General features: G+C 50.6%; 2 protein-coding genes and 1 non-coding gene across 4 annotated transcripts; 1 reads left to right on the top strand and 2 right to left on the bottom strand.

Annotated features, from left to right (window-relative positions):
* Positions 1-1,413: 1,413 nt before the first annotated feature.
* Positions 1,414-1,485, bottom strand: TRNAE-UUC. Its single transcript has one exon. It is a non-coding gene; the product is annotated as a tRNA-Glu (tRNA).
* A 1,040-nt stretch (positions 1,486-2,525) lies between these two features.
* CCDC115 (coiled-coil domain containing 115) lies at positions 2,526-6,632 on the bottom strand. The gene is made up of 5 exons (XM_003281745.4): positions 6,298-6,632; positions 6,124-6,227; positions 5,954-6,036; positions 5,194-5,325; positions 2,526-3,518 (listed from the first exon to the last, which is right to left on the bottom strand). The coding sequence occupies exons 1-5, from the start codon at positions 6,406-6,408 to the stop codon at positions 3,406-3,408; spliced, it is 543 nt and encodes a 180-aa protein (XP_003281793.1). The 5' UTR covers positions 6,409-6,632; the 3' UTR covers positions 2,526-3,405.
* Positions 6,633-6,692: 60 nt separating this feature from the next.
* On the top strand, positions 6,693-12,529 carry IMP4 (IMP U3 small nucleolar ribonucleoprotein 4). Of its 2 annotated transcripts, XM_003281746.4 has the most exons (9): positions 6,693-7,222; positions 7,349-7,457; positions 9,181-9,264; positions 9,928-10,037; positions 10,119-10,251; positions 10,331-10,485; positions 10,570-10,664; positions 10,753-10,826; positions 10,908-11,556. In XM_003281746.4, the coding sequence occupies exons 1-9, from the start codon at positions 6,866-6,868 to the stop codon at positions 11,018-11,020; spliced, it is 1,230 nt and encodes a 409-aa protein (XP_003281794.1). In that variant the 5' UTR covers positions 6,693-6,865; the 3' UTR covers positions 11,021-11,556. The 2 variants fall into 2 exon arrangements, with proteins under 2 accessions (XP_003281794.1, XP_030656860.1); XM_030801000.1 differs by having other exon boundaries at positions 6,716-7,222; positions 10,331-10,664; positions 10,908-12,529.
* The last annotated feature ends 4,391 nt before the right edge of the window (positions 12,530-16,920 follow it).

Genomic DNA, 16,920 nt, shown 5'->3' with positions numbered 1-16,920 from the left:
TTTGTTAAAGAGGACAGGACATTATGTGTGTACTTCAAAGTGGTTACACTTCCCTCCCCTTGCCAGAAGCTCCAGCAGATTTTTCTCTGATTTTCACCCAAGAACATGATAGAATTCCTGGAGATAAAACCCATGGGACTGTGGGGGGCCCCTTAAGGCTATGTCCCCAGCATTTTTTCTCTCTTATGCTTACATGCCCAGGCTCTAGCAGTTACTCAGTTACCCCTTAAGTTACCCCTACAAGTTGCTGGCTGCAGCAGCAGCTTCTGTGCCTGGCAAGCTGTAGCTCTGTATTTGCCTTTCCTTCTAATTTTCAGGGGAGTGGTTTGCCGCATGACCTCAATTTTCTGAGGAATCGAAGAGTTGTTGATTTTCCAGTTTGTTCAGCTTTTTTCTTGTTGTAAGGATGGAAGTGATGATTTTGAAGCTCTTTATGTGCCAGAACGAAAATTTTCATTGGTATGCTTACTAGCGATAATTATAAAAAACAAAGGTATGAATGAATGAATGAATGAATGAGTGTGGCAGTAATTCCTGAAGACATGACCTCAGCCCTACATATAATCTCCCTGGATTAATTGAGCAAGCAAGCTAAAAAACAATGTCTTTTTTAGGTAAGAGGTCTGACTCTGTAGCCCAGGTTGGAGGGTACTGGCGTGATCTCGGCTCACTGCAGCCTCAACCTCCTGGGCTCAGGCGATCCTCCAGCCTCAGCCTCCTTAGCAGCTGGGACTGAAGGTGCCGCCTCACCCAGCTGGGTTCTCCTTTCCACAGGACGTGTGTGTGTGTGTGCTGGCACGAAGGCATCATTGAAGTTTGAAGTTGGTTTTCTGCTGGGGGAGTGGAGTCAAGCCTGGACTGTCCCAGTGAGAAAACAGGAACCCTGACTACTGGACAAAACAAAGCAGCAGCAAGAGAGAAAGGTAAATTTTTCCAGAGTGCTATGCTCCCAGTAGACTTCCTAGGACTTCCTATCCCTGCCTTGCAGAGGCAGCTCACGGACCCAAGGTGGCCCCTGCCAACCTGAGCAAGTGCACTGGAGCATGATGGGGGCTAGTGGGGATCTGCCTTCTGCTGGGGGTTCCACAGCAACACATTTTGAATATTTTCACTGTTATCGGGTGTTTCACTACTTCTAATATTCACACCTGCGATGCATATGGCATCTAATATACTCAGTAAGCTATTGATGGTCAAAAGAACTAGCTAATGCCATGATGAAAATGGTCACTGCCATCAAAACACACAGCGATGGGACCCGGATCTCCCTGGGTTTCTCCAAGTCCAAATGAAGAGGAAATACCCAATCTGGCCTGGAGCATTCTAGTGGCGAAGAGTCAAAGTTCTTCTGGCGAACATTTTCAAGTCGAAAGAAAAAAAATACACCCGCAAGGAAAAAAAAAACTGCCTGTGTTCCCATACCGGGAGTCGAACCCGGGCCGCCTGGGTGAAAACCAGGAATCCTAACCGCTAGACCATATGGGAACTGCTGAAAGGAGGAGCCACGGTGTCTGTATACGTGACATGAGTCAGCTTCGCCGCCAGCGTCTCCCGAGTACCACTAAGCAGCACTGAGCTCCTGCTGTCCCTGTAGAAACTCGTTTGACTGCAACCGTGCCAGACTTGCTGCATGAACCCTGTCTCCCGACTTAGCCCTGGTGGGACAAGCCACCTCCCCTCGGCAGCCAGAACCCCCTTTCCTGGCGGTCTCCCCAAGATCTGGAGTTAGGGCAGAAGGTCAGCGCAGCGAGTTAAGGATGCTTTGCTAAAGATTTGCTGTCTTCATCAACCCCATTTGCAGAGCCCACGGCCTCCCCGCGACAGGAGGATGGCCACCTGTGAGTCCAGCCCCAAGCCAGCAGTGGGAGGCACGTGCCCACCCCAGTGCCCGCCCACAACCAGCAGCGAAGGGCGTGCTAAACGGGGTCGCACCTCCTCCTGGAAGAATTTGTGGCCCCAGCAAAATTGACTTATTTTTTTCCTTACTTTGGCTTCAGAATCTCACTAACTGGAACCTTGTGGATAGGATCTTGTTATGAAAGGCAACCTTTGGTGAGGTTTGGGGGCAGATACCCGTTTTTCCTGCAGTCACAGGTGTTCCATTTGAGTTCCCCCATTAGTCTTTTCCCTGGCAACTCAAGGTCAACAGGGCCAATAAACGACCCCTCAACCCAACGCAAATCTGCCCTACAGGGATTATGTTAAAGTTCAAGAAGTAAAACAATGTGGTACTGGTGTATTGACAGTAATGTTCTATGAAACAGAATGAAAACCCCCAAATTACATTAGGTTTACACTGGGAGTTAGCAAAACAAAAGGGCAGCATTAACCGACATACAGCACGTGGGCGGACGGTGGAAAAGCTGGACATGACTCACTGGACATTTCAACTGAAACCACAGAGGTTCTTGAAAATGCTGGAGAATTCCCTGATTGCCTTATCAGTTACAAACTTAAATTCAGAATCATGTGACAGCTGGATACATTCAACTGTACATACAAATAATGATCAAAAAACACAAAAGTTGGGTAGTGGTTACCATAGCTTTTACCGTAGTTATTCATTAAGCTATTCAACTGTTCTGTGCAGTTTGATGTAATGTTTTATTTTACAATAAAAAGTCAAAAAAACATAAGCAAAAAGATAAACTGGAAAATAAGACTTACATCTCATATATATGGACAAAGGACCAATTACCTCCAAACATAAACAGCTCCTAGAAATTATTGCAAAGATCAACAACCCAGTAGAAAAATGAATGAAGTTCCCAGAGCAGAAAACACAAGTGGCCCTTCAAAAAAATGAAGAGAGCCTCAGCCTCTTATGGTAAGACAAAGAGACAGGATTTTAAAAACCTACACCTCTTCCTAGAGTTCCCTTAAAAATCTAGGCCGGATCGTTTTTACCTCCTGGCTTAGACCCTGCCAAGGGCTGCCCAGGTGTTTGTGTCCTTGTGGACTCAAGTCATATTGTCCTGATCTTTTGGCCGAGTACGGTTTTCTCCTCCAGCAAAGACAATTTGGAGGATGTACTAAGCATGAAGCGCTACTTCCGGTCCACACCCATCTCTCTTCGCACAGTGTTCCATCATCTAGCCATGAAAGCACAGCTGAGTGATCCAAGAGGCAGTTCCAATTGTTGACTAACGTGTACCTGCCTATGTGAGTGTGTCCTATAGGAACTCAGGCCTTGGAATGGTTTCAAAGTAGTGGCTTTCAAAATTACTGTTTGCCTCTTCAAACTTCACACCTAAGGAAGATGGAAACATGCAGAGCAGGGACACAGAGGGGGCATTGGCTGGCGTGGGGTAGGGGCAAGAGCTATTTGTGAAGGAAGAAGGCCTGAGATCAAGTAGCCGTGTTGGAGAACAGCTGTGCTCCCTGCCCTGCCTCTGTGCACGCATGTCAGGCAGCCCCAGGCTCCAGCTGCTTGAGTTTCTCTTGGAGTCCCCGGAGCTGGCTTCGACCCCAGTCAATGCGGTTCTGGAGGCTGGCTATGTCTGCAGCCAGCTGCAGGCCTGGAGGAAAGGAGAGAAGGTCACCATGGTATCTGTGGTGTAACACACGACCCAGGAGGATCTGGATATCCCCAGAAATTGGAAAGGCTTCAGGCCTCTCTGCCCCCAACCTTGTCCCAAAACATTCCAGGTACGGCCCTGCATTGGCTGCTCCAGAACCTCTGTGGCCTTACACCTCCTTCAGGTCTTTGCTAAAATGTCAGCTCCTCAGACTTCCTGGACCCATTATATCACCCACCAGGAACTACAAATTCACAGATAGTAATACCATCTCATGCCCTCATTTCCTTCCTTCCCCCATTATTACAGCCTCTCGCTGCCCTCACCTGCTCTCCCTCCACTTCTTTTCTCTGCTAGTCCACACTCTGGATCCACCTCTAGATGGCTTTTGCTGATGTCTCTGCTGGAACAGCTGCTGCCCAGTCCTCCAAGCAGCTCTCGTCTTCAGCCTCCTGTTCAGCAGCAGGGCTGACCACACATTGGATCACTTGCTCCAGGAAACACTTTCTCTTCTTGGCCTCCAGGACACCTGCCCCCCAGGTGTTGCTCCTCAGTTTCCTTGACTGGCTTCTCCCCTCCTCTCCCTCACCTCTTGTCCATACTCCCCAGGCCCTCTGCTGATCTCATCCTATCTCAGCTTTAAACCAGTGTTTGTGTCAAAAACTTTGGAATTTGAACACCAGTGCTATGCAGTGGACTCCCAAATCTCTCTCCAGCCCAGGCCTCTCCCAGACTCCAGATATATGTACCCAAGTGCCCACTCAGACTCTCCAGCAGGGCGTCAGTGGACACCACACAGAACACACCAACTCCTGCCTTCCGGCATCCCCTCAGCTGCCCACAGCCGGTGAGGGTCGCTCCATCCTCCCAGGGGTTCTGGGTGGAGACCACGGGCTCTCCTGGACTCCTTTGCTTCCCTTACTCCCATATCTTATCTGTCAGCAAATTCTGGGGCTTCTGTTCTTAAAACCTGTGCAGGTTCCCATCACTTACCTCCTCCTCCAGTGACGCTATCTGCTTCTTACACTGGCTGCTCCCTGACACCTGCTTCCTCCCTCTGCTCTGTGTCCCTGCCCAGCACCCAAGCATTCCTGTGACCGTGTACAGCCAGTTGCACCATCCTCTGCTCAGAGCCTCTCTGTGGGTCCCACAGTCTTCATCAGGGCTTACGTCACCTGACTCCACTCTAGGCCACCAGCCTCGGCACGTACCAGATATATCTGGCTTCAGGGCTTTTGTCCTGGCTGGTTCCTCCATCTAGAGCACTGTTCCCCAAAATCACCCACAAAGCTTTTCCTTCGCCTCCTCAGAGAGACCTCCCCTGGCCCACTCCTGTCCCACTCCATTATGTGTTTTTCTTAACAATTTTCACAGCCTGACTTATGTTAAGGGCCTACTTATTTGCACATTGCCTTTCTCTGCTTCTAAACATTACATGAAAGGTGTTTGTCTCTTTTGTTCCCTGCTGTATCCCCAGCAGCTAGCATGAACCCGAATGCTGCCAACAACCAGTAAATGCTTTTGGAAAAAACAATGGGTGTACAACAGAAGTTTGCATGGAGAAAAACCTGCAAAGCCTTTCACAGACCAACCCCAGCCATGGCAGAAGTGCTCAAGTGTTCCCCGTGAATAGAGGGTCTGAGGGCCACAGAGCCAAACGACAGGGTCCACTCACCATCCCGGAAGCTTGCTTGAGCCTGACGTAGACTGTGAGGAACTAGGATTCCAAACCAGTTCAGGGGGTCCTGAGGGGCCTCAGAGGACTCCGGTTCTGGGGTCTTAGTGGGGCCCTTGCGTCTCCGCAGAGCTGAGGAAAGAAAGGTTGGAGGAGGCTGGGATCTTACCCCCTGACCTTTATCATCTTGGTGACAATGTTGAGCTTGATCTGAGCTCATAATTCTATAAAACACTGTTGGTTGGAAAATTCCAACTTTGGGGTTCTGGGAAACAGCTTACCACAAAACACAGCCTTTGCCCTTGTGATTCAGATGAGACTGTTTGTCCACTCTTTCCCGTGACTCCTGTAAGACCCACTGATGACCCTGTTTGCCTGTGACACTGACCTTAGCCATTGTACCTGAACATGCCAACAGACCAGACATAGACGTTCCAACTCCCCATTCTTTGTCTCAGGAATGATTAACTGGGATTAGAAGTTTGTCCCTCTGAAACTAGCTAGACACACAGATGAATATTTTCTGTTCAGCTGACTGAAACTTATGTGATTGTAAAACTATTCCTAGTGTAAAGCAACTCACCAACAATTTCTCTACTTCCTATAAAAGTCTAAGGCAAAACCACTCTACAAAAACATTCTGTTCTTCAGCTCTGGGATGCTCTCTCTTATCGCAAAAACCTAATTTAAATCATCTCCATAATTTGCATTTTGTCTTTGACATTGGGAAGGGGTTCTGCAGAAGGAAGAGGGAGCTCACCTGCTTCGCGAGACCCCACCTCCTCTGGGGCGTGGACACCAGCTCTCACCACCTTGAACTTCTGGAGTCCCTCCTGGGCCTCGCTGAAGGACGAGAAGGGAGGATGGAGCTTTGGCAGCCCGGGCCTAGAACGCGGCCGCCCACCCAGCCCAGCATGGAAGCTTCCTCACCTGGCGTGGAGGCAGACCTGGGGCTCCATGTGGGAAGCATACTGCAGGGGCCCCACGGACTTGGCGCCCATCGCGTAGCGAGCCTTGGCAAGCGAGAGCCAGCCCTGCAGGGGGAGGACAGCAGTGAGACTCAGTTTACGCCCGTGTACCCTCCTGCCCGCCCCAGGCGCCTACCTCCTCCACCCGGGCGTTCAACACCGCTCGTTTCCCCTCCAGCTCCTCCAGGTCCCCAAGCAGCTGCAGGAGCAGCGAATCCAGCTCCGCTCGCAGGTCAAGCACCGCCATGGACACACCTTCAGATCTGGAGCTACCGTCTTCCTTGTCACCATCCGCGGTTTGGCAGGACAGCCAATCGGCACACGAGATCCTCCATCAAGGGGCGTTCCCAGCTGGGGATCCCCACGCAGGCAGCACCAAGGCCTGTGGGTCAGCTCCTTTAAGGGCAAGCGCCCTTAGAGAAGCAGCACGGAACCAACCAATCAACTGGTTTCTCCAGTTAGCCCCCAAGTGGATCAGCCAGCTGAACTGTCGGCTAGAGTTATAGGTGGTTCTGAATCCCTCCGGAAGCTGCGGAATCTTAGAAGTCGGGCCACTGCTGTGGCGATGGAAGAAAGCGAAGCTGTACAGAAACCATTTTGGTTGAGGGAAGAGTGGTTTTAAAGTTAATTTGGAAAGGAGCCGGCAAGCAACCTCCAGATCAGTCGGTGTGAGGTTTTTACAGTGGAACTGTTTCCATCCGCTAATGATTGTTTTAGCGGTTCATCATCTGAAAACTGTGCATTCTGCACGGCGGTGGTGGGGGCAGGGCGGGGATGGAGGAGCCTCGGCGGACATATTTATTAGCTGCAGTCCTAAGCCACGTGTGACATTCTGTATCCAGTCTATTGGTTGTCCCAAGGAGAACGCCCTGCCGGAATGGCCAACCACCTTGAGATGCCTCCGCCCTATTCGCCATCTTAACATAGGGCATTCCCCACAGCTGCAAGCACCAGGGAAGCGTCTAAGGGACCATCTTGGTTGGGGGCGGAAGTCAGGACTGTGTCGCGCTGGAGGAGCCCACAGAGTCTTTCGGACCCACGTGGAAGCGGCACTGAAGATGGTAGGAGAATGTTTGAGCTCCTGTTTCGGAGGCCTGGGGCGCGTGAAGTGCTGGGGATGTGGCTCTGGGGCCTTGGAGGCTCGGGGGCTCCGGAGCGAGTAGTGACTGGGCCCGCTCTTCCCACAGCTGCGCCGCGAGGCCCGCCTGCGCCGCGAGTACCTGTACCGCAAGGCCCGGGAGGAGGCGCAGCGCTCAGCCCAGGAGAGGAAGGAGCGTCTGCGGCGCGCGCTGGAAGGTACGGCGTCGGCCCCGCGGGCGTCTGCGCGGTAAACCACCCCCGCACGCATTTGTGTTGGGATATCCGAGCGTCTTTCCAAATGCTTGCCGGCCGTTTTCCTTGCCCATTGGGTTCTCCTGTTGGTTTTGAGAGTGTTTGTTCCATGTGATGGTGTTAATTACTTGCCACTGACGTTGCAGTACCCGGGTTTTGCAGCTTGCCCGCTATGTATAGTGTGTCAAGTTCGTCCCAAGTTTTAAAGACTTTACCTTGTCCTATAGAAATTCTCTCTAGAGCGGTGGCTCACGCCTGTAATCCCAGCACTTTGGGAGGCCGAGGCGGGCGGATCATGAGGTCAGGAGTTCGAGACCAGCCTGACCAACATGGTGAAACCCCCGTCTCTACTAAAAATACAAAAATTAGCTGGCCGTGGTGGCACGCGCCTGTAATCTCAGCTACTCAGGAGGCTGAGGCAGGAGAATCGCTTGAACTCGGGAGGCGGAGGTTGCAGTGAGCCGAGATCCTGCCACTGCACTCCAGCCTGGGCAAGAGTAAGACTCCGTCTCAATAAAAAAAAAATTCTCTCTAAAGACTATTTGAATAGCGCTGGTGCTACAGACTGCGCTGCCCATCGTCCCTGCAGGAGTTCCTCTGAGCTCCGTGGAGAACAGTGCTGGCGCCGAGTGTGCACCTGGAGTGCTGTGCTCTGCGGTGGGCAGCCTGCGGTCCAGGGCCCGCTGAAGCCATGCCTTCGCAGCGCTGTGGGCATCGTGACCAGCGGTTTTGCTGTTTGAGAGCTTAAAGGTCTCTGGTCCACCATCATACATACAGAACAGTCTATTTCTTTTCAAAAGTAATTTTTAAGGCCGAGCGCGATGGCTCGCGCCTGTAATCCCAGCACTTTGGGAGGCCGAGGCGGACGGATCACTTGAAGTCAGGAGTTCGAGACCAGCCTGGCTAACATGGTGAAACGCTGTCTCTACTGAAAATACAAAAATTAGCCGGATGTAGTGGCGCGTGTCTCTAATCCCAGCTACTCGGGAGGCTGAGGCAGGAGAATCGCTTGAACCTGGGAGGCGGAGGTTGCAGTGAGCTGAGATCATGGTACTGCACTCCAGCCTGGGCAACAGGGTTAGACTCTTTCTCAAAAAAAAAAAAAAAAAAAAAGGCCAGGCGCGGTGGCTCACGCCTGTAATCCCAGCACTTTGGGAGGCCGAGGTGGGTGGATCACGAGGTCAGGAGATCGAGACCATCCTGGCTAACACGGTGAAACCCTGCCGCTACTAAAAATACAAAAAATTAGCTGGGAGCGGTGGCGGGCGCCTGTAGTCCCAGCTACTGGGGAAGCTGAGGCAGGAGAATGGTGTGAACCCGGGAAGCGGAGCTTGCAGTGAGCTGAGATGGCACCACTGCACTCCAGCCTGGACGACAGAGACTCCGTCTCAAAAAAAAAAAAAAAGTTGCTGGGTTTCTACCTGATTATAAAAGCAATACAGTACGTTAAGATATTTTAGGAAGTCCTGAAGTCATGAGACTAAAGAAAATGAAGTCCTAGTAACCACTGTTTATGGGGGTTGGCCCATAGAAAGTTTTGTCACCTCTATCCATGCTGTATCCAAGCCCAGAAAGGGCTGAGGTATTTTTATTTCAAGCATGTACAGGCTTGTAAGCTGTGGTGTATTGGATGAGCTGAGGTCTCCATGCTTGTGCCTCACTCAGCCCCCCTCTCTAACCTCTGCAGAAAACCGCCTGATTCCCACTGAGTTACGCCGAGAGGCTCTGGCCTTACAGGGGTCCCTGGAGTTTGATGATGCCGGAGGTGAAGGTAACTATACAAGGTAGCCCTCCCCAACACTGAGCTGGCTGGTCTCCAGTCCTTCCTCAGACACACCAGGCACGGTCCCATCAGAGGAAACTGCTCCTGGAACTGTCCCCCATGCCCTTGTCACTGCACAGATGGCATCGCAGGGCTCTCCCTGAGTGTGCCCTGTCCCACTTACATGGCACACATAGGAGTGCCCCACTGACTCTGCGCCTGGCTTGTTAATTACCTCCCCCACTGGAGTGCCTGCCAGGGCAAGACAGTGTCCCTCACACATCATTGGTGCCCATACGTTTATTCACTGCATTATTCAAGAAACAAGAAAGGAATCCCAAACATTATAGATACTTGTTATAAGGAAAAGGAGTTTGTCACCGTTGGCCTTAGCAGAGCGTGGACTTCGTTGTGTCATAGAGTAGCTGCTTAGCCCCGTGTGACTAATACAGCTTAAGCGAACTACAATTAAACAAAAGATTCTGTTCCTCAGGCACACTTGGGCTCAGCAGCCAGAGTAGTTGGAGGCTGCTCTCTTGCCCAGTGTGCATGTGGAGCATTCCTATTGTTGAAGGCTTCAGCAGACAGCGCCATCCAGGCAGTCTTGGCTGCCCCCAAGTTAGCATTTCATTCCCAAGACTGTCATGTTCTTGCCCCTCGTGCTTCTGACAGGCGTGACCAGCCACGTGGATGATGAATACCGATGGGCAGGAGTGGAGGATCCCAAGGTTATGATCACTACCTCCCGAGACCCCAGTTCCCGCCTCAAGATGTTTGCAAAGGTACTGGTGAGCAGGGAGTGAGGGGGAGACACCCAGGACACACAGCCCCAGTCCTGACTATACACTGTCATCCATGCCCAGGAGCTGAAGCTGGTGTTCCCGGGCGCCCAGCGAATGAACCGAGGTCGACATGAAGTGGGGGCACTGGTGCGAGCCTGCAAAGCCAACGGCGTCACCGATCTGCTGGTCGTTCACGAGCATCGGGGCACACCTGGTGAGGCCAGAGGGAGGGAGTCTGGGTGGGAGCCGTCTGAGGGCAGACGGGGTCTCTGACAGCCACCTTTCCCCACCAGTGGGGCTCATCATCAGCCACCTGCCCTTTGGCCCTACTGCCTACTTCACGCTGTGCAATGTGGTCATGCGGCATGACATCCCAGACCTGGGCACCATGTCGGAGGCCAAGCCCCACCTCATCACACACGGCTTCTCCTCCCGCCTGGGCAAGCGGGTGAGTCTGGGGGCCTTCAGGCTGGGGCTGTGGGCCAGGTCAGGCATTTGCCACTGTGTTTCCCTCTCTTTCCTTGTGCCCCAGGTCTCTGACATCCTCCGATACCTATTTCCTGTGCCCAAAGATGACAGCCACCGGGTCATCACCTTCGCAAACCAGGACGACTACATATCATTCCGGTGGGTCCATAGGCCATGCCCCAGGAGAGCATCCCCACCCTGTGTACCTCATGCTGCTTGCCGTTGACCCACAGCTGTTCCCTCCCAGGCACCACGTGTACAAGAAAACAGACCACCGCAACGTGGAGCTCACTGAGGTCGGACCCCGCTTTGAGCTGAAGCGTGAGTTTGAGGCTGAATCCCGTGTCTAGGGTAGGGAGGCGAGGTTGGCTGTGCCGGGGCTGATGCCATTCCTGCCTGCAGTGTACATGATCCGTCTGGGCACGCTGGAGCAGGAGGCCACAGCAGACGTGGAGTGGCGCTGGCACCCTTACACCAATACCGCACGCAAGAGGGTCTTCCTGAGCGCTGAGTGAGCCCACTCACCACTCAGTCAGGACATGGACTTGGAACTCATATGGGGCTGTCATAGATGGACCCGCCAGTAGGAACTGTCACAGAATAGCCTGCCGAACTGGGATGTGGAACTGTGGCGGGTGGAGAGGTCTGAATAAAACATCTGTGTCATGACCCCGCTTGCCTCTGAGTGGTCAGGCCAAGTGTGCAGGGCAAAGCCCATGGGGTCCCCTTGGGTGGGGACCTGATGGCTGTGGGACGTGCTTAGGCCTGGAGTCAATGTGGGGGTTACCATAGTCAGAGATTTGATGCTAAGGTCCCCTCAAGGGTCAGGGTCCTATGAGCTCTTCAGCAGGCAGATGTGGGTAGCAGGGCCAGCCCATGTCAGGGGCAGCCCACCAAGTTAACTCACTGAGTAGAAGCCGCCAGTGTGCCAGCGCGCCAGCGCGGAAGGGACGGGCCACACCCGGTGCTCAGCAGCTGATTCCTCATGTAAGTGGCATCATGTGGTATTTGTCCTGTGACTGGCTTATTTCTATTAACATAGTGTCCTCCAGGTTCCTCCATGTTATTGGAAATGATAGGATTTCTTTCTTTGTAAAAGATACACATGCCACATTTTCTTACCGATCCATCCACCAACAGACACTTAGGTCGTTTTCATAGTTCGGCAGTTGTGGAAATGCTGCAGTAAACATGGGAGTATAGCTATCTTTTCAAGATAATGATTTCATTTCCTTTTTATATGTATACTCAGAAGTGGGATTGCTGCATCAAATGGTGGTTCTATTTTTAATTTTTTGAGGAACCTCCATACTGTTTTCCATAAAGGCTCTACTAATTTCCATTCTCACAACAACAGTTCACTAGGGTTCTCTTTTCTCCACATCGTTGCCAACATTTTTTATCTTGTGTTTTTTAATAACAGCTATCCTAACAGGTATGAGGTGATCTCTGTCGTTGCGGTTTTGATTTGCATTTCCCTAACAGTTGGTGATACTGAGCATTTTTGCATACACCAGGTCATTTGTTCTTTGTTGTTGACTTGAGTCCCTTATATAGTTTGGATACTGCAGTGGCCTGAATGTTTGTGTCCCCCAGAAATTCATATATTGAACTCTCATCCCTAAGGTCAACAGTTTAGGGAAGCGATTAGGTCATGAGGACTCTGCCCTCATGCATAGAATTAGTGCTCTTCTAAAAGATGCCCGAGGGAGCTCTTTTGCCCCTCCTGCCATGTGCGGACACAGCTAGAAGCTACCATCTGTGTACCAGGAAGCCCCCCTCACCAGACACTGAATCTGCTGGAGCCACCATCTTGGACTTCCCAGCCTCCAGAGCTGTGCGAAATAAATGCCTGTTGTTTAAGCTACCCAGTCTGTGGTATTTTGTTATAAAAGCCCAAATTGAGACAGGTAGTAACACTTTATCAGATACATGGTTTGCAAATAGTTTTTCCCATTCTGTAGATGCAGCCATTGAGAAGCTCCTCAAGACAGACGTTAAATACAAAGAAGCATGGTGTGAAACGCCATGTGTGCTATGCTGTCAGTGTGCAAAAGAGGCAGGAAGGGCCCTGCACTTGTGTGTATGTGCTGCATCGTCCCCAGAAGGCTGGACGCCTTGCTGGTGCACTGGGCACCCAGGGAGGAGGGAGGTTCTTTATTGTAATGTTAGCGGGTGAACATTGTATCCACTTGACCACGGAGAGCTGCCTTCTGAGTTCTCTGCCCGTTTTTCTTTGGGGTACAGTTCTATGTATATCTCTAAAAGATAAGGACTCAGCAAAAAAAAAATTATTACACTTAAAATTATCAATGATTATTCCTTTATATCATCAGATATCCAGTTAATGTTCAGCTTGCCTTGATTAGAGTGTGTTTGTTTCGACTAAGATCGACATCAGGTTCATTCATTGCAAATGATTGACAAGTCATTTTTTAAAAACAGCTTTATTGCGATAGTCAACATATTATACAATTCACAGCGCAGGTTGAACTCACAGCCTTGTGCGCCCGTCCCTGTGCATCAGTGATTTTTTAAAAATCATTCACAGGGCTGTGTAACCATCACCACAATCTAATTTTGGAACATTTTTTGTCCCCCTCTGCCCCCCCTGCCCCAGGGAGAAACCCCATACCCATTAGCTGTCACTCCAATCCCCTCCCTCCCACCAGGCCCCCAGCCCCTCTGGCAACCACTAATCTACTTTTGGCCAGACTCTGCTGAGACATTAGAACAGGAATTTTTTTTTTTTTTTTTTTTTTTTTTTTGAGACAGAGTCTTGCTCTGTCACCCAGGCTGGAGTGCAGTGGCGCAACCTCAGCTCACTGCAAGCTCCGCCTCCCAGGTTCACACCATTCTCCCGCCTCAGCCTCCCAAGTAGCTGGGACTACAGGTGCCTGCCACCACGCCCGGCTCATTTTTTGTATTTTTAGTAGAGACGGGGTTTCTTGACAGCCAGGATGGGCTCGATCTCCTGACCTCATGATCTGCCCGCCTCGGCCTCCCAAAGTGCTGGGATTACAGGCGTGCGCCACTGTGCCCAGCCTTAGAACAGGATTTTTTTTTTAAATTAATACTTTTGGTCTCTATAGATTTGCTACTTCTGAACATTTCATGTAAATGGAATATGTCTTTTCTGTCTGGCTTCTTCCACTTAGAATAATGTTTTCTAAGCTTATTCACAGTGTAACTTATGTCAGCACTTCATTTCTTTTCATTGCCAGATAATATTCCATGTATGTCCCTATACATGGGGTATTATTATATGCCACATTTGATCCATCAGTTAATGAAATTTAGATTGTTTGCCACGTTTGGGCCATTGTGAACAATGCTGCTATGAGCATTTGTGTGTTAAGTCTTGAGTCTCTTTATAAGATTGTCTGTTTCTTTGCAGTTTACTCAGTTAGGAAACTGGTTTGTCTTAATAGACCTTTCACCTGTCTGGATGTTGCTGATCTTAACACTGTGGTGTCATTTAACATTTTTGTCTGCCGTTGTGTTTCCTCTGAATTAATATTGAGATCTAGAGGCTCCATCAGATATACCTTCAAATTTTTTTAGCAGTAATACTTGATGAGGGTGTTATGTTCTTTCATTAGGAGTCTCAGTGCCTGCCTGGGAGTCATTTTTGTGATGTCAGTAGGCAGTATTATTGCTTAGCTCCATTAATTTATTATGGGTTCAAACTTGGTACCTGTTTCTCAAGAAATTAATATGGAAGCTTTTTGCATTATAGTTTCAAATTTATTAAACTGGTATGTGTAAGTACTTAGTGTATTTTTTTCTTTTTTTTTTTGAGATGGAGTCTCGTTCTGTTGCCCAGGCTGGAGTACAGTGGCGCAATCTCGGCTCACTTCGTCTCGGGGGTTCAAGCGATTCTCCTGCCTCAGCCTCCCAAGTAGCTGGGACTACAGGCGCCCGCCACCATGCCTGGCTAATTTTTTGTATTTTTAGTAGAGATGAGGTTTCACCATGTTAGCCAGGATGGTCTCGATCTCCTGACCTCGTGATCCACCTGCCTTGGCTTCCCAAAGTACTAGGATTACAGGCATGAGCCACCACGCCCAGCCTAGTTAGTGTATTTTAACTAGCTACCTTATTAAATTTTCTCGTAAGTCCTTACAGTTTTTCATAAGAGCTTCTAAAACTTTGTAGCTGATTATGCTATATGCCAATTAGCATTTCTGATGGGCCCCTCCCTCCTTTCTCCTTGCCACCCTGCATTGCCTAGGACTGCAGAACACCCTGGTCAGCAGCAGCAGTGAGGGTGCCCCCTCATTACAGGAATCCTTCCAGAGGTGTTTACACTCACCCAAGTATGGATGCACACTCATTTCTCTCTGGTGTTATAATTGATGGGCAGACAGCAATGCACACGGATCCATGCATCCCTTTGGTTGTCCTGGGAACTGCGCTCAGCCGTGACACATGGGCTGTGCAATCAGGGCCCGCAGACTGTGCAGGACCCTGGCCAGCATTTGCTGACAATAACGTGGCCAGTTGGTCTTTTCTAAATAAAGCACCGCATACAGAGGAAGTATGCTGAGGCTGGGCTAGCATCAGGTGTAGAAACTGCAGGCTGAGGAGGCAGCAACCTGACCCAGCCTGTCAGTCACAGAAGTCCCAGAGCGCTGCCAGCGTTGCTGTTAGAGCACTTGTCTGCCCAAGTTTATTTCCTCCAGGGGCACATCAGGGGCCTGCTCTGGGCCATGCAGATGCCCAGGCTCTGCCCTGGAGAAGTGGGGGAAAAGTTGGTACAAGCATTTTAAAGATGGGGAAGAGGGCTTCCCCCTCTATTCCTAGTGGTTTCCCCCTCCTTTCTGAAGCAGAATTGCAGGACAGCTCCCGAGGGCAGCAAGTCAGCCTCCACAAAGAGCTGGGGGTTGTGGGGTTTGGTGGTAGCACTGAGAAGGGGTAGGGTGGCTTTCTCTTTGGCCTGTTTCCCCCGCGTTGAGCTGCTGACCCTTTCCCATGGAGGGACCAGGAGGAGTCTTTGATTCAGAACACTGAAACCTGGCACACCTGAGGAGAGTTAGAGGCGACAGGAACAAAAGCTCTCCCAGAGGACTTAGAGCTCTCAGGCATCGGATGGGAGGGAGACACAGCCACAGGCTTCCTCCTGCACTGAAGAGGGTGCCTTTTTCCTGTTTGCTGAATGCCAGACTTGTGGATGGACCAACAGGACAGCTCGCCCAGCTTGAAGGTTTTTAACAGAATGAAGCAATGGAAAAATGTTTTCAAATTTCTGACCCCCTCCCCTCCACTTTTGTTTTAACTTAGAGGAGGGAGTAAGGAGGTGGGCGCGGCAGTATCAGAAAGGGAAACTAGCAGTGTAATAATAATAGCACCAAGTGTATACTGCAAGCCAAGTGCTGTTCTGTCTAAATGCTTTATATACAATGATTTCCTTAAATTCTCACAATAAAGCAACAAGAAGAGACACAGTCCTACAGAGAAGGAAATTGAGACATAGAAATTAAATGACTTGCCCAAGGTCATACTGAGAAAGTCATGGTGCCAGAATTCTAACTCAAACATTTTGGTTCCAGTCTTCTGCCCTTTTTTAACTAAGCAAAAAAGGAAGCTGGAGAAGAACTGTACCCTGGAGATGCCAGCAGTCTCCAAGGAGCTCCCCGCAAGCATCCCAGAGGAAGGGGTGTCTGCCAGGGGTCTCCACTATAGTTTCTCTTTTCCCCTTTGCAGCCTCAGAGCAGGCTGAACTCACAGCCTTGTGCACCTGTCCCTGTGCATCTTCCTGCACCTCGTCCTCTTGGCTCTTGAGCGGCCCCATGCAGCCACACTGATGGTGGGTAGGTGACAGACTGGCACGTGGCACGTGGGCTTTGGCACGCTTGGGGTCTCTGCAGCAGTGCCAGCTGCTCCCACTGTGCAAGACTGCTGCTGGCAGCATGAACAGGAGGGCCACCGGCAGCAGTGAGTCTCATTGCAAGAACACAGCTGGCAGTCCTCCGGGAGAGAAATGCCGGGGTGGGCCAGGGCCTCTGGAAGATGTGGGGTCTTCCCATCCCCCACACCTAGCCTGAGCTGAACAGAGGGCAAGCTAAGAGTTTGGATGTTTGAAGAGACATGAGGAATGGTCAGGTGTCAGGAGGACAGGTGGGTTAAACAACAAGGTGGGGCTTGGAGTGAGGGTGAACACGAGGGCAGAAAGACACTCAAGGCAGCTGGAAGTACAAATGGCAGACCACAGCCTCAGCCACTTAATGTTCACAGGCCACAAGGCAGCATCTGGCTAGTCACTCAGATCCTCTAATAGACAAACCACCAAACACACACACACACACCCTGGCTGGACAGACTTCCAGATGGACAGAATCCCAGGGAAACACCCAGCTGGACAAACAGATGGATTACTGACAGATGGGAAGACCCTCAGCCAGACATCCAAATA

The sequence above is a fragment of the Nomascus leucogenys genome, chromosome 20 (assembly GCF_006542625.1).
Source record: "Nomascus leucogenys isolate Asia chromosome 20, Asia_NLE_v1, whole genome shotgun sequence".
Lineage (NCBI taxonomy): Eukaryota > Metazoa > Chordata > Mammalia > Primates > Hylobatidae > Nomascus > Nomascus leucogenys.
This window is presented reverse-complemented; position numbering and strand designations above follow the sequence as displayed.